Source organism: Physcomitrium patens, chromosome 22 (assembly GCF_059467195.1).
Source record: "Physcomitrium patens ecotype Gransden chromosome 22, ASM5946719v1, whole genome shotgun sequence".
NCBI classification, from domain to species: domain Eukaryota; kingdom Viridiplantae; phylum Streptophyta; class Bryopsida; order Funariales; family Funariaceae; genus Physcomitrium; species Physcomitrium patens.
In genome coordinates, this window is record NC_143431.1 from 1,005,649 (window position 1) to 1,021,898 (window position 16,250).

General features: G+C 41.3%; 1 protein-coding gene across 1 annotated transcript; it reads right to left on the reverse strand.

Moving 5' to 3' along the window:
* Nucleotides 1-722: 722 nt before the first annotated feature.
* LOC112275132 (S-locus-specific glycoprotein BS29-2) lies at nt 723-4,773 on the reverse strand. The gene is made up of 2 exons (XM_024505190.3): nt 3,320-4,773; nt 723-2,996 (listed from the first exon to the last, which is right to left on the reverse strand). Exons 1-2 carry the CDS (start codon nt 3,674-3,676, stop codon nt 1,698-1,700), a joined length of 1,656 nt encoding a protein of 551 aa, XP_024360958.1. The 5' UTR covers nt 3,677-4,773; the 3' UTR covers nt 723-1,697.
* Between the last annotated feature and the right edge of the window lie 11,477 nt (nt 4,774-16,250).

A 16,250-nucleotide genomic window follows, 5' to 3' on the forward strand; every position in this document is an offset into this window, starting at 1 on the left:
CAATTAATTCATTTTGTAATTATATTCTCCAACTTTGATATTCTCAATTAAAGCACAAGTTAATAATTACAATTCTAGGTGCCGGGGCAGGTGATGGCTCTCCCATCCACTCCATTGCCACCTCGTATTGAAGTGCCCATGGGCATAGGTCACATCTTTACTTTTAGGTCGCCCTTTCTCCCAAAAGCTCACAAAGCACGGTGAGGGTTGAGTTTTGACCCTCACACCAAACAATTTAAAAAATATATATCATACATAAGTATGATTATTAAAACTCAATTACGATTTTTACATGACCATATTCAAAACATACCATTTTACAAACTACTTATGGAGTAATGGTACAGAGTTGTACAATATTGCTAACACTTTTTGAAACAGGCATGCAACCAATTACCAACAACTTGAGTAAGCATATCGTTTTGTTCTTTTATACAAAGTGACTAATGAAGTAACCAAATTTCACATACATGAAATCAAATCAACACAACTTTCCACATCAATTTCAAAAATGATTAATATCAGAAAACAACTAACTGGAAATTTTATATCACTGTGCTAATAGAGTTTGAGTTAGGTAGAAATAATTCTTGAAAGCTCAACTAATCAATATAAGCATATTCCCCTACAGTCTATCGTCTGTTATGACTCCTGCACTCTCCCACAGCATGCAAGAGCTCCACAAGATTCAGCCAATAAAGCCTATATCCAGCGAAGTCAGGTTAAGGAGAATGATGTAACTCTGCATTCTTTCAGAATTATTACACTTTCTAATCCTCCAACAATCAGTGTTGTGACATAACTCATGGATATTCTTGAGAATGGTCCCATCTGCTGCGAATCTACTCAATTCCTCTTACAATCACTAAATGCATGATCCCTAGACTAAACCTGTCCACCTTTGTTCATGGTGGACTAAAAGAATGCAGCCAGAACACATTTCACCTCCAGGGAGGTAACCAGCAACGTACCCATTTCGCCTATCCTGACTGACGGATCTACACGAGGCTCCAGGGACGAACTACTATCTCATGCAATGTCCATGGTCGTCCTGTCTTTGCCGTGGTCCAACAGAAGACCTGCGTTGAAGATGTGGAGACTGGTGTGCAGTGCTCCCTTGCGCTTTCAATCGTCAGTACAGGGAGTCTCATGCGGTGGATCACCAGCATCAGACGTCCGGATTCCCAAGCAAACAGACCGAGTGCATGAGAAGACTACTACCGGATTCGCATTCCAGCATCATGACCTCGGTCATCAAGGCCGAAAGGATAGAAGTCTACTTGCTTGCACCACAATACCACATATCATAATCCGGAGCACCTGCTTATGAGATTCTGATAAGGCTTTTTATATCTAAACACAGATTCACAAGCTTTCGCATATGGGATATGGATTCAAATCCGGATCACCGTCACCACGACGGAGAGAAAATCTCAAAGTGGGCAACAAAGACTACAGGGAACGGGCACCTCCATTCGTGTCTCTCTAGCCATGAGCATTCTATGCTTGTACTTCTCGCAGAGCCCCCACAGAAGCACCATATTCGCACAAGAGATGACTTCCGCAGTCGCCACAGCTACCGAAAAATCCTTTCCTTCATGCACGATGTGATGTCATTCAGCTTCTTGACAGCGATCTTAGTATTTCCGAACAGGGTACCAACCTAGACAGGGCCCGGTCGGGACATAGCCGAGCATCTAGGCGAAGTTGCTGGGACTCTCAACTAGTTGTTTGTACGTGAATTGAGGCGGGCCTAATTGAGGGGGTATTAAATCAAACTCCTCTCTCCCAGCTTCCTCGAATAACTTTTTACGCAAATAGTATAACCACCACGCTGAACCTACAAAAAGCAGAAAAACTAAGGCCCCGAAGACACCTGCGAATGCTATTGCCACACTTCGCCGCGAGGATTTAGCATCAGGCCTACCCCCTGATCCTGTTCCTGATCCGGGACTAGGCACAAATCCGGGGTTCAAACCAGTAGTACTAATTCTTAAAAACAACGTTTGGAGGTCGTCCTTACTACCCGTCTGGTGGATCGTCTGCACCGCATCGTCAAGGTTGACAAAGCAAGCTCCCAGATCAGTCGTCGCATTCCTTCTCACATGTAAGGCCATCGTGCAATTGCAGCTATTTTTACAACGAATTTCACATTCCCACTCTTTCAAATCACTTGCGGTGGTATCGTTTAATATATCCAAAAACGTTTGGCCAGTAACTTTGACGAGCCTGTCCCCCGAGCATCCATTTATATCATTGGCAGGTAAAGCATGTGCACGTTGACAGCTGAAGCTACCTGTGATGATATCAAAACCTTCAGGGCATGAACACTTGCCGTTTCCAGTACATATACCATAAGATCCACACTTTCCAGGAAGAGAGCAACTATCATCGCTCTCGGGGTACAGCAGTTTCGTGTCTGCACTATTGTATTTTTTCAACCTCAAGCCTCCGTCGGAACCCAACCTCGCATAATCCCATTGTGCGTTATCCAAGTTTGCGATGCTTCCATTGGAAAGCAAAAACAATTTATTATCATTCTCACCATAGGCATCAAGTCCATTCCACATTGCAATATACTGTATGCTCTCCCCGTTACTGGAATGCTGTGGTAACGATGGGAAAGTTCGATACGGAACACGTCGAGTGCCGTTGATTTTAAAATCGTGAGCTAGGACCACAGTCTCCGGGGTCACTTGCATATAGAAAATGTCTCCACTAGAATACTCCCGATCCAATTGTGCCGCAGTCATCCATGAGTTGACTGTGAGTTTCTGTCCAGAGACGAGGGTATCGGTTGGGTAGTCAAAACTTTTCCATACTATGGCATCTTTCTCCTCAACATAACGATTGGATATCGAGAGGCATCCCCTGCTGTCTAGTTGTAGGTCGCTGAAATAACCCTTGCTGAGAACATCTTTTGAGTTGCTCCATATCTCCCGGTCGCTTGCAGTCAGCACTAACCCACCCTTCTCCGAGAATCGAAGGATACATACCTGAAGAATTCGTCAAATCACAGACAGTTCAAAACTAAGAACCGCATAAGACCAGCATCAATCACCGTAAAGATCCTCGTCTCCTCCCAATCCACAACACATTCGAAAACATGTGGCGCAAAGTTCACAAGACACGATCCTGACTCAACAACTCGACAAAACATGTAAGCAGAGACAGATCCCCAGAAAGAAAACTAAGAGCAGGCTCTCTCTCCAGCAAGAGCAGAGCATCGACGAACAACGTCGGTCGAAAAAAGGAATTAAGTTATGTATTACAGAGCCGGAGCCGATTTGATGATAATAGTGAAAGAACGGAGGCTTACCAATGGTTGATTATTCAAATTTCCTCCCACACCATCCGTGCTGCCATCGAAGCTTCCATTGAAGTTGGCAACCCAGACGGTTAAGTTTGAGGGAGAATGCTGCACTGCAGCCACACATGGAAACCTTGAATGGCTTGTAATCATAAGATTGAAGGAAAAGGTCCCATTCACGAGAATAGTTTTCTTTCTAATACGTTCTTCGGGACTTTCAACTACGCTCCATTCACCATATGCAGAACTCGAGCCCGGTAGCACAGGGCTCGTTGGAGTAGTTGTCCCTTGAGCCCGAACCTCGAGCGTGCGCCCCAAAAACATGCAAGATAGCAGAAGCAGTACCAGCGGATCCTTGAAACCCATTCTGCTCGACCAATTAAAACTTTTTAAAAAATAAAATAAAATAGTGATCTTCGTTTCACTCGATAGTAGTTGTGAATGTAAAGATCTTGAATGCTGCCTTTCCCGGATCTTTCATCTCCACGGCTGCACGACAGACTCTGTTGTCCCGAGTATTATCTACCTCGAATGCTGCTAAGATCGCAAACCCATAAACATTCAGGGATGCCTCCCGATCCACATATACGACCTCCGACAGAGAGAAACCTGTTCCCTCGTGAATTGACAGGATAAGGAATCAATGCACTCCTCGCGCTACCAGGAAATGCAACACAGTAAATCAATCCACCTTCTTCACATAATCCGGTTGGTACCAGCCTTGTGTGCTGCTATCACGGCAAGGCACCATAGATGGTGAAATGAGACGCAGGTAGGCCAAGTAAAATCCAGGCGTGGACAAGAAAACGGCGCGACCACTTAGAAGGAGACTATCCCGAGAACAGCTGCTTCTTAACAAAACAGAGACATCATTTCATGGCATGAGAATAAACCTCCCAATCTGATCCATAACAACAACAACAACCTCCTGCGCCGTTGATTCTTCCTAGCGAAACACAAGCGCCACACGCTGCAAGCTCCTTCCGACTCGAAGTGAAACGACAAAGATATTGCAACAAACCTACGCGCAAGTAAACGCAGACCAATGCCTCTTCACACACCGGGCACAGCGCGCAACCCTGTGTTCTTCCTCACACGCTGCGCGTCACTCCAGGATCTAAGCACTGTCGCGGGGCATCCAAACACACCGACCGCATTCCTCGACCCCAAGGCTACAAATATGCCCGAGTCATCACTACTCTGAACCTAACGCGTTGCTTGCTGCGACGCTCTTCAACGCAACTCCCTGTCGCAACATGAGATCCTTAGTCAGCAGTGGTGTTGAGCCCTAGCGCCCTCCCCGTATGAAGCGCCAGCAGCGTCTTCTGCTGCTACTGCTCCTGCTAATAGTGCTTCTGCAGCATACCTCCACCTCCATGGCCACACACACACAAACACACACACACACACACTCAGCGTCACGCTGCTTGCGGCCTTGTCCGTCACCCTGCTCGCCGAGAGTGACGCCGGGATCACAGCAGCCGACCTCACCTTGCCGGCCCCTCTATTCGCAACCTCCACCCGGTAGAAAAAACCAGTGATCGCGTTTTACACTGGTAATACCGGGAGCCCGGTAACCGCGATTGGGGGATTGACGTGGCATTCCACGATAAGGCGGGATGCATCTAAAGGTCCCAGCTGGCACCCCTTCGCGCCATAGTTGACAATCGTGCCTCACAACATTACACTGTTCAGTGAATCTACATTTCCGGGTCTCTTTCAGATAGCATTGCTTTTTGCAACACCATTGCATTTATTGTGTTGTGTTTGTGCAGCAACGCCGTTGTATTTTCAAAATACCATACAACCAATGGCGAAAACTTCACCTCAAATTCTCTGCCGGAATTTGTTCCAAACTCCCATCTGCTGAAAAGCTTCAGAAACTGAAAATTCAATGTGCCATCCATTCTATCGTTGGATTTGTGAAGAACGTAGCGGTAACACTTGTTCCGGGTGTGTCAAAAATGAGTAAACTGTTGGGAAACATTCGTATGTCGCGAGTCTGAGCCAAAACTCACCACGGAGAACGAACCCACCTGATAAAGTTTCTAGTGACTGTAGCTATTTTTGTCTGTTGGTGAGTGTGTTGGAAACTTCGGATGGATTCTACAGGAAACTTTGTAGATTTCAAACCATTAATTCTGGATTCAAAGCGACGTTGCCGATCTAGACATATATATATATATATATATATATATATATTTATTTATTTATAATGTGTGTGTATTTGGGCTGCCTCCGGAGATGATTTTGAACAGAGCGGCAGAGATTCTGCTGATTCTACACAATGGAATTATACACATCCGTGTATAAATAAATAAAATTGCGTGTCTTTCGAGATGATCGTCGAATCTGACCACACCCTCATCATCTTAAAAAGGCGACATGGGTCCCAACGCAGGGACCGAAAGAGCGGCAGATTTGCATTCGGCTGGCAGTAAAATTCAAGTGCATGCGATCGCCGGATGCGGAGTCGCCGATGGTGCACAAACGGACGGGATTGCGTCGCCCTGTACCAACAACTCCTGGCAGTGTCTGGATATGTCGATGAGTCCTGGATTTGAGGGAGAGGGGAAAAGAGGAATGGTAACAACCAGGACCAGCACCGAGTAATATAGCTCTTATGGTGACATAGCCATAGACTTAGGTACGCGAAGGCGGGGGGCCGAGACGAGCGGCTTCGAGCCCGAGGGAGGTGCAGGATTGAACTGTGTGAAGATGCGCGCCAGGCAGCATTGTCGGAGCGACAGGCGATGCAGGGATGTGGTCACGGCGTGCTGCCCATCTCTAAGCGAACCTCATTAACAATCCCGTTGCCAGTACAAACTCCTCCTTCTTCCTCTTCTTCTTTCAGCCTTTGCTGTGCGTTGCTTCGCTGATGCGTTGCTTTACGGTGACGAGGAATGCTCCATCGAGGCTGCTGCAGGATCTGCGTGCAGACGCGACGGGCCCTCGCCATCGCGCGTTCGGTATTTGGAAACTCGACTGAAAAAAAACTGGGGGTGAGTAGGAAAAATGTAGTAAAAAGTGGAGTGAAGCAAAACAAAAAAAATAAAGAAAAAGATAATCAATGGCGCAAAATTGAAATTTCGACACTCAAACCCACTCGCTGGTAGACACAAAATGTTGCGTTGTTTGTTCAGTGAAAAATGCCCAATTTATAAAATTCTTGCTTTCAGCGTATATGTATTTGTAAAATACCTAGATTATACTTAAGTAATTTTGCAAAACAGCTTCATAGCCAAACTTTGTAGTATTCAAAAAGGTCCAATGCCAGCTCTTTTTAATTCAAACACAATATTTTTATCACATATTTTTCTTCTGATTGTACATAATGGATTGGGCAAATTAGTTTCACATTAATTTTATTTTATAGTATACACGTATAAATACAAGCTCATTAACATTGTTTTTTCTTTTTCTTTTTCTTTTTTTCTTTCTCTTTCCCCCGTGGTCTATTTTTGCATATATGCAATCAAAGCCTACTTGCACACTATGTGTGAAGATTGTGCCATTGTTACCATCCAACCTAAAGAACTATTAGATGCAACTAATTGTACATAAATTATGGATATATATAAATATATATATATATATATATATATATACATATACAAGGGAATGTTAAAGCAATCCTATGTTTTACTAAAGCAACCCACCTCCTTTGTTCCTAGCCATGCTTCCTAAGTTCCCATCTTTTTTTCATTTCAACCTCATTCCTTCATTCTTGTCTTGACACCCAGTTTCTAGTTCTCAATCCAAACTCCATTCCTAGCTTTCATCACAATGATATGAGGGGCTGCAAGTGCGGTGTGGCATTTATTGGGCAAACAAAGGCTACAATGAGGATTGGCAACTCCTACTGAATAGCAATAATGACACTTCTTGCCCATAAAACCTAATGAAAAGACAAATACTAGAGGCCTTCCCTCTATGGATATTAGTGTTGGATCCACACTTTTGTCTATGTTTGAATAATATCTATCATAATTTTGCAATTGCTTAAAGGAAACTTGCAGAAAGTGAGTTATTGCAAGGTATGTAGATGGAAATGTGTCAAGGACACAAATTGGAAGAAGATGCATAAAATCATGGAATTTGTGTCAAAATGAAAGTAACAAAATAGAGGAAAGTATGTATATTCAAGGAAGAACTGGAATGACTATGTCATGGACATACATTGGAAGATTCTTCGAATATTCTTCTAGAATATTCTCTAAAGATTCTCTAAAGATTCCTTTAGAAGATTCTAGAAGAGTCTTAGAATATTCCCTAAAGATTCTCTTAGAAGGTTTTAGAATATTCTTAGAAGGTTCTAGAATATTTTGATAGATTCTAGGAAGTTGCTCGAGAAGTTTCCTAATTAGTAGAAGTTGTTGGAGAAGCGTCCTAGTTAGCGGAAGTAGCTCGAGAAGCTTCCTATTCAGTAGTATATATAGGAGTCGAGGCTGAAGGGTTCTTCAGTCTCGACAACACATCTCTTGGAGTTCTAGCTCACCTTTCTGGTGTTGTTCTTGTACTCATCTGTTTAATCTAGTTCTGCCACTTCTTCTTGAACTTCTTGTTAGATTTCAAGTCTGTATTTTGTGTCCGTGACAGTTTGTCGAGACTGCATTTTCACTGGTATCAGAGCTAGTTCCTTCTTGTTAGAGAGTGGATTACCCCTCTTCTTGAAGGTGTGCTAGTGTTTTAGAGGTTGCGGATTACCCTCCTCTAAACTGATATCTCTTCTTTCTCAATATTGGAGCCTTATTCTTCTTGGAGAGAGTGGATTACCCCTCATCTTGGAGTCTTAAGGCGTTTTAGAGGTTGCGGAGTACTCTCCTCTGAACCAATATTGTCCTCTTGTCAAAACTCTTTTTTCTTCTTTCTGAAGGTTAGCCGAAGGTTAAGACGTTAAAATGGCTGAAAGTTTGGAATCCAAACTAGACACCATCATAAATGCTCTTGCCTCGTTGTCACATAGGACAACAGAGATCGAAGGAGTCATGGTAGGACTCCATAATAATGGAGCATCTGGGATAGCGCCATCTAAAGCATATCAGCCTCAAACTTCTGCGCCAGAAGAAGCAGTTCTACCTTCAGTTCAACAAGATCGAGTAGTCCTACAACGAAAGGAGCCTCGAGTTAGTCTTCCGGATAAGTTTGATGGAACTCGTTCCAAGTTTCGAGGTTTTGTCAACCAAATCAGGTTGATAACAATTTTACAGCCCGAACGTTATCCGACGGAGGAAGCGCGTGTTGGGCTTGTTGGAACCTTGCTTACAGCACAAGCTCTGTCTTGGTTTACTCCCTTGTTCGAGAAGCGATCGCCAATCCTGAGCAACTTTGAAACGTTCTTGGAGGCGTTTGCAGAAGCATTTGGCGAGCATGATAAAGTTCGATGGGCTACAACAAAGATCCGATCGCTACGACAAGGAACACACTCTGCATCAGTCTATGCCTCGGATTTCAGACAATTGGCAAGTGACATTAATTGGGGTGAAGAGGCGTTGGTGAGTCAGTTTTATTGGGGCTTGAAGGATGATGTGAAGGACTTGCTGTTATCTCTTCCTGATCCTCAAACGCTCAACGAAGCTATTAGCCAAGCTGTAAAGTGTGACAACCGCCTATTCCAACGTCGCCAAGACCAACGTCCAAGACACCAAATGACTCGTTACGACGTGACTATGTCTGCAAATAGCTTAAACTCACATTCGGAGGCAACAGACATGCAAATTGACACGGCGCGTGCCCGATCTCTTACTCCAACAGAGAAGAAACGGCGTATGAAGGAAGGGTTATGTTTGTACTGTGGAGAAGAAGGTCACAAGGTTGGAAATTGCCCAAAGAAGCAAAATTGGCACCCTGTCAAGACTAGAAGTGCGATGATTCCGGAAAACGACGACGCCCAGCCACAGTAGGAACCGTGCGGCTGGACAATCTAATATCACGACAACAATCAGGTTCCTCCTTCTCTGTCCAACCTGCCCGTTGCTTTACAATTCTTTTGTTTTTAGGCCCTCAAAAACAAAAAACTTTAGCTTTATTGGATTCGGGGGCATCTACTTGTTTTTTAGATGAAGAGTTTGCTAAACGCCACAAGATCCGTTTAGTACAGAAGTCCAAACCTGTTCACGTAGAGGTCATAGATGGACGACCCTTATTGTCAGGCAACGTTACCCACGAATCAGAACCTATAGAAGTGGTGTTTAAGGACCATAGTAGTCACGTTGTTTTTAATATTATTAGAACCCCATCAAGCCCTGTTATCCTTGGTCTTTCTTGGTTAGAAGATCATAATCCGTCCATTGATTGGAGGCTACGAAGGATAACATTTCCTGAAAAAAATAATAATAAACCTATTGGTAGAACCTACATGAAGAAATCCATGTTTATTGGAGCGAGAGCGTTCCTAAGATTGTCCAAGGAAGGCGCACCATTTGTCATTTATGCAGCTCCAACTAGCGGCGAGAATATCTCAACATCGAATATACCAGAGCAATATAGGGATTTTGAAGACGTGTTTCAGAAGAAGAACGCCGATATACTGCCGGAACATCGACCATATGATTGCGCCATAGACTTAGAGGAAGGAGCGCAACCACCTTTTGGTCCAATATACAACCTATCGCAGACGGAGTTGGCAGAATTGCGGAAGTACATCGATGAGAATCTAGCCAAGAATTTTATTCGACATTCAAAGTCGCCAGCTGGAGCACCAATCCTATTCGTGAAGAAAAAGGATGGCTCACTGTGGATGTGCGTGGACTACCGAGGACTCAACAAGGTGACCAAGAAAAATCGCTATCCCTTACCTTTGATCTCCGGCCTCTTAGATCAACTTGGACGTGCAAGGATTTTTACAAAGATTGATTTAAGAGGAGCCTACAACCTTGTGCGAATCAAAGAAGGAGATGAATGGAAGACAACCTTTCGTACAAGGTATGGCCATTTTGAGTACAATGTCATGCCTTTTGGTCTTACCAATGCTCCAGCGGTCTTTCAACATATGATGAATGACATCTTTCGGGAGTACCTCGATGACTTTGTTGTCATCTATCTGGATGATATTTTGATATTTTCCAAGAATGAAGAAGAACATGAGAAGCACGTTTGTTTGGTTCTTGAAAAACTACGCGAACGAGGACTCTACGCCAAGTTGGAGAAGTGTCAATTTCACCAAAATGAGATGGAATTTTTGGGCTTCATTGCGACTACAGAGGGCTTGAAGATGGATCCAAAAAAGGTAGAAGCAATTATATCTTGGGAAGTTCCGAAGACAATTAGAGATGTTCAGTGTTTTCTTGGATTTGCTAACTTCTATCGGATCTTCATCAAGAATTATTCTCAAGTTGCTGCACCACTCACGCGTCTAACAAGCAAAGACAAGCTCGAATGGGGATCACAAGCAGCAAAAGCATTTCAAGATCTCAAGACGGCATTCACTACGGCTCCAATCTTAGTACACCCTGACTTTGCAAAGGCTTTCTATTTAGAGACCGATGCTTCAGATTTTGCTTTGGGAGCTGTGCTTTCACAGATGGGCATAGATAAGAAGCTTCACCCAGTTGCGTTCTATTCACGGAAGTTCTCTACTGCTGAGATCAACTACGAGATCCACGACAAAGAGCTGCTTGCTATAGTGGATGCCTTCCAAGAGTGGTGTCACTTCCTCGAAGGAGCTGCACATCCAGTGACTGTTTATACGGACCACAAGAATTTGGAGTACTTCATGACAGCTCGAATTTTGAATCGTCGTCAAGCTCGATGGAATATGTCTCTATCACGATTTGACTTTATTATCATCTACCGCCCTGGAAAATAGCAAGGATTATCTGACGCATTATCGAGGAGATCGTATCTTGCGCCAAAGGCTGGAGAAGCAGCGTTTGATCAACAATGTACAACATTGTTGAAACCAGAAAAATTCAGGATTTTTGCTACTGTTGCAACTATCGATGACGGCTTCCTAAGCGAGGTACGTACTGCGACCATTGAGGATTCTATAGCTCTTGACATCAAACAACATGTCGATAATGACAAGTTTAAGGTGGAGGGAGATCTTCTGTATTTTGAAGAGCGGTTGTATATCCCGAAAGGACCAACTCGACTCCGAGTACTTCAATCTCGCCACGACTTTCCAGCTGCAGGACATTTTGGATTCAACAAGACTTTGGAGCTCATTTCACGAGATTTTTGGTGGCCCCAAATGTGGAAGGATGTGAAGGAATTTGTCCTTTCTTGTGATGTTTGTTCAAGATCCAAGATCCCTCAACATCGTCCGTATGGACTTCTCCAGCCATTGCCTATTCCGCACCGACCATGGTCTTCAGTTTCTATGGACTTCATTACGGACCTACCGCCATCGAATTCATTTGACAGCATCTTTGTTGTGGTAGATCGATTTACCAAGATGGCGCATTTCGTGCCTTGCAAGAAAACATCGTCAAGTGAAGACACCGCAAGACTCTTTCTTAATAACATATATCGTTATCATGGCCTACCAGATGATATCGTGTCGGATCGAGGTACTCAGTTTGTATCCAAGTTTTGGAGGTCCCTCTTTGAGATATTGAAGGTGGATATTAAGCTCTCTTCGGCTTTTCATCCTCAAACTGACGGTCAAACGGAGCGGGTGAATCAAGTTTTGGAGCAATATTTACGATGCACCATCAACTATCAACAAGATGATTGGACTGCATATCTACCGCTTGCTGAGTTCGCATACAACAACACTCTTCATGCGTCAACTCAACAAACACCATTCTTCTCCAACTACGGATACCACCCCAAGCTCGATTTATTGAGTTCTTCAGCAAATAACAACCCAGCAGCTGAAGGATTTGTGAAGCAACTATCGGAGCTTCAAGCGACGTTGAAGCTTCAATTGCAATCTGCCCAAGAGAGTTACAAGGCATCTGCAGATCAATATCAAAATGAGGCGCCTACTTTTAAAGTTGGAAGTAAAGTATGGCTTCTTCGACGGAATATCAAGACCAAGCGGCCATGTGACAAATTGGACTATCGGAGATTAGGGCCATTTGTTATCGGGAAGCAGATCAATCCGGTGGCATATCGTCTGGAGTTACCAGCTACTATGAAGGTACATCCAGTCTTTCACGTGTCTTTGTTGGAACCTTATCGAGAGTCAGCTTTTCCCCAAAGAGTACAAAGTCCGCCACCAAGTATCGAAATTGAAAACCATGAGGAATACGAGGTGGAAAAGGTACTAGATTCACGGCGTAATAGAAGAAAATTGGAGTATTTAGTGCATTGGAGTGGATACGACATCAATGAACGAACGTGGGAGCGTGCCGAAAATCTTGCCAATGCGCCAAAAAAGGTACAAGAATTTCATCAACGATATCCTCATAAACCTAAGCCGATTCAACGATAGCTTCTTGCTGAAGCTTGCTCATCAAGTAGCATAAAAAAAGAGGAGGGCACCTCCAAAACCCATAGTTCGATAGTGTAGAACTTTTTTAGCAACTATAGTTTGCTCTCATCATTTTAGCCTTTAGACATGGATAGTCAAGATACTACACTTGTTATGTCATCTCAAGCGACTAGCTCACGAAGACGACCGCGAGATGAAGAACCGCCTGCACCACGACGACGTCGGAGGATACCGAGCAACAGATCGCTAGTAATTGTATTTGAGGTCGAGCCTGCCTACGACGGTCAGCCAGAAGGTGTGTTTGGAGGACAGTTTCAGAATGAAGACACAGAAGTCCACACTTGGTCAGAGGTTGAAGGTGTTGGTCACTACCGTTGGCTCCAAGGGCCGATGAATCATTTGCCTCGCAAACAACAATTGGAATTCATAGCGGATGTGATGCGACAGATTTTCATTTTCTTGCGTTGGTATTGACTGATAACAACATTGCTTCTCGGAGACCTCGAAGTTAGAAGAGGAGGTGATGTCATGGACATACATTGGAAGATTCTTCGAATATTCTTCTAGAATATTCTCTAAAGATTCTCTAAAGATTCCTTTAGAAGGTTCTAGAAGATTCTTAGAATATTCCCTAAAGATTCTCTTAGAAGGTTCTAGAATATTCTGATAGATTCTAGGAAGTTGCTCGAGAAGTTTCCTAATTAGTAGAAGTTGTTGGAGAAGCGTCCTAGTTAGCGGAAGTAGCTCGAGAAGCTTCCTATTCAGTAGTATATATAGGAGTCGAGGCTGAAGGGTTCTTCAGTCTCGACAACACATCTCTTGGAGTTCTAGCTCACCTTTCTGGTGTTGTTCTTGTACTCATCTGTTTAATCTAGTTCTGCCACTTCTTCTTGAACTTCTTGTTAGATTTCAAGTCTGTATTTTGTGTCCGTGACAGACTATTGCCAAAGACTAGAAAACATAAGACTCTTGAAACTAGACTAAAAACCAAAAAAAGAATTGACAAGAGTGAAGAAGGCCTCACTTTTGCCTCTATATATACTTCTTAACTAAGGAATATGTAGCGACATATTATAGGACCTCTAATATGAGTCTAACTTACAGGACACATGTCTAATTTGCAAGGCAAGTTTCCTAAGCGTGTGCCATATGTCCAACTTACAATACAAGTGGTTAACATGTCGACACGTGGTCTCCTTGTTGGCCAAGTTTTCAATCTATCAATCACCTATAGACATGTATAAAGGCAAAGTAGCGTCTATGAAGCTTCTATGAAGCTTTCTACAAGCTATTATCATATTTATTTATTTTGACTTACTTCTACATATTCTTATTATCTAGATAATTATCAGGATAAATATGTATGTCCGTGATAATATGTTCAAAGATCAAAACTCTCATCACATTTCTTTTTGTAATTTTTAGACTGAGTAATTTTTTACAGAATATGTCAAAATTTCTAGTGTCATCAAGTTTGAAGTTACTTTAGAAGGTGACTTCTTTCATTTGTCATTCTTCCTCCTCTCCATCATATCTCCTTCTCTTTGTTCCTTCTAGTAAAGATCTCCAATGGAAGCCTCATACTTGTGTTGGTTTAAATGCTCAAAGCCAATAGAATTTGACAATTTATTTGATTGTTTTGAGAGAGTCTTCTCAGTATTGCTACTCTTGACCATGCTATGCAAACTAGAGTTTTTGGAACTTTTTTCAACTATGTCACTAGCATAGAGTTCCAACATGGTCAGGTCTTTTGTACCTTGGACTTCATGACAATGCACATCATTCAAAGATTTAATTAATTCTAGCCTTTTTAGACCAACTTTTATGAATGCATAATAGAACAAAAATTGAGCCAACTACATATATAATAGCTACAAAAACAATCAGATTATGTTAGAAACATAACTTTAGAAATACTCATTTGAATTTTTTTCATTCAAAATCAGAAGTAGCAACAAAAGTGAAAATTGGTAGTTATGGCTAAGCAATGTCCTTATTGCTATTCAGTAGAGGGAACTACCAATCCTCACCATAGCCTCTGTTTGTCCAATAAATACCACACCACATCATTGGGATGAGAATGGAGAATGGGGTCGAGATGAAAAAAGACAAGAATAAAGGAAGCATGGCTAGGAATGAGGGAGGTACGTTGCTTTATTAAAACATTAGGTGACTTTAACATTTTTTTATCTATATATAGAACCCTAAAGTTCAATCAACTCACCTAAAAATAATTTTATATCTAACACATTACAAAGTTCTAACCTTTTAATGCCACCAACTCACTTATTTAGCATAAGGTGTAATATTCTACTTATTATGTGATCAAATCACACTTAACTGTATTACTATTGTGGTGTTTATATAGTTGTTTTTAGTATAGAGTTGAAAGATGCATATAGTTCTTTAATAACATTACTTACTTTAATAGAAGACCTTATTAGACTCTTCCATGCAAATATGTGTTTTTAATTAAAAACATAAATATATGAAAAAGATACTAATCATAATATCCAAACATTATGAATTCTTCAGAAATCTCTTAATAATCCTAAAGAGTGAAGAAAAGATAATATTAAAAATGTATTAGACATAATATTGTTGGATTATTTTAAAAAAAAAATACATTATGATTATTTGATATTACATATGAGAATTTGTTCAATAATTTCATTAAAAAATGCAATAATAATTCAAAAAATTATCATCACATGGATTTGGCTCTTATCAAAATTCTTGTACATGCCTCAATTATAAATGAATTAAAGGATTGTTAAGCCAACTTGGATCTCCAAAAGCGCAACTTGCCTACTTGCCAATTTACGTATTTATAAATGTTTGTCTATAAACAAGAATGGACAATAAAACAAAGATGGATTTTGGAGGGTTTTTGTAGCAATTCATAATTATCTAAACATACAGTATTGCACAAAAATTTCAATAATCAAAGATAAACTGTTAATAAAAATAAAGTTTATTTATCTCTTGTAACCTGCAACTTCTATTGTATCATTATACTCTTTTCCAAATTAGGCTTGGCATCTACAAACCTAGTTTTTGTTAAATGTAAAAACCATAAGTGTTGTCAAATCAGTAAAAAACTATCAATTTATCAAATTGAATATTAAATGGAAAGACAGCATTTTTCACAACATATAATATTTACATCTTATAATAGATAGTATAATAAGTAAAGATTTATGTGTTTAAGTCAATTTATTTTCATATTTCGAAATGTTTGACAAGATGGACTCATGGTTAAACATTCAACCACTTCTGAATTGTTCTTAAAAATCTCTACAGCGTTTCAGCAAAGAGAACACCCTATTAATGTTTTTTCCAACAAAAACTTTAATCAAATTTTCTTTTGTATAGTGTATGCAAATGGATAGATAAAATCAAAATCATTTAAAAAATATTCAATAGACAAGTTAATCCAAAAAGTATTATTTCTTTAGTTTTTTTAAAGTCAGTATTAATTTCTTCTTAAATTGATTGATGTGTATATTTAGTTCTATAAACAGATTATAATCGATTCAATATCAACCTAGTTTTAATTTT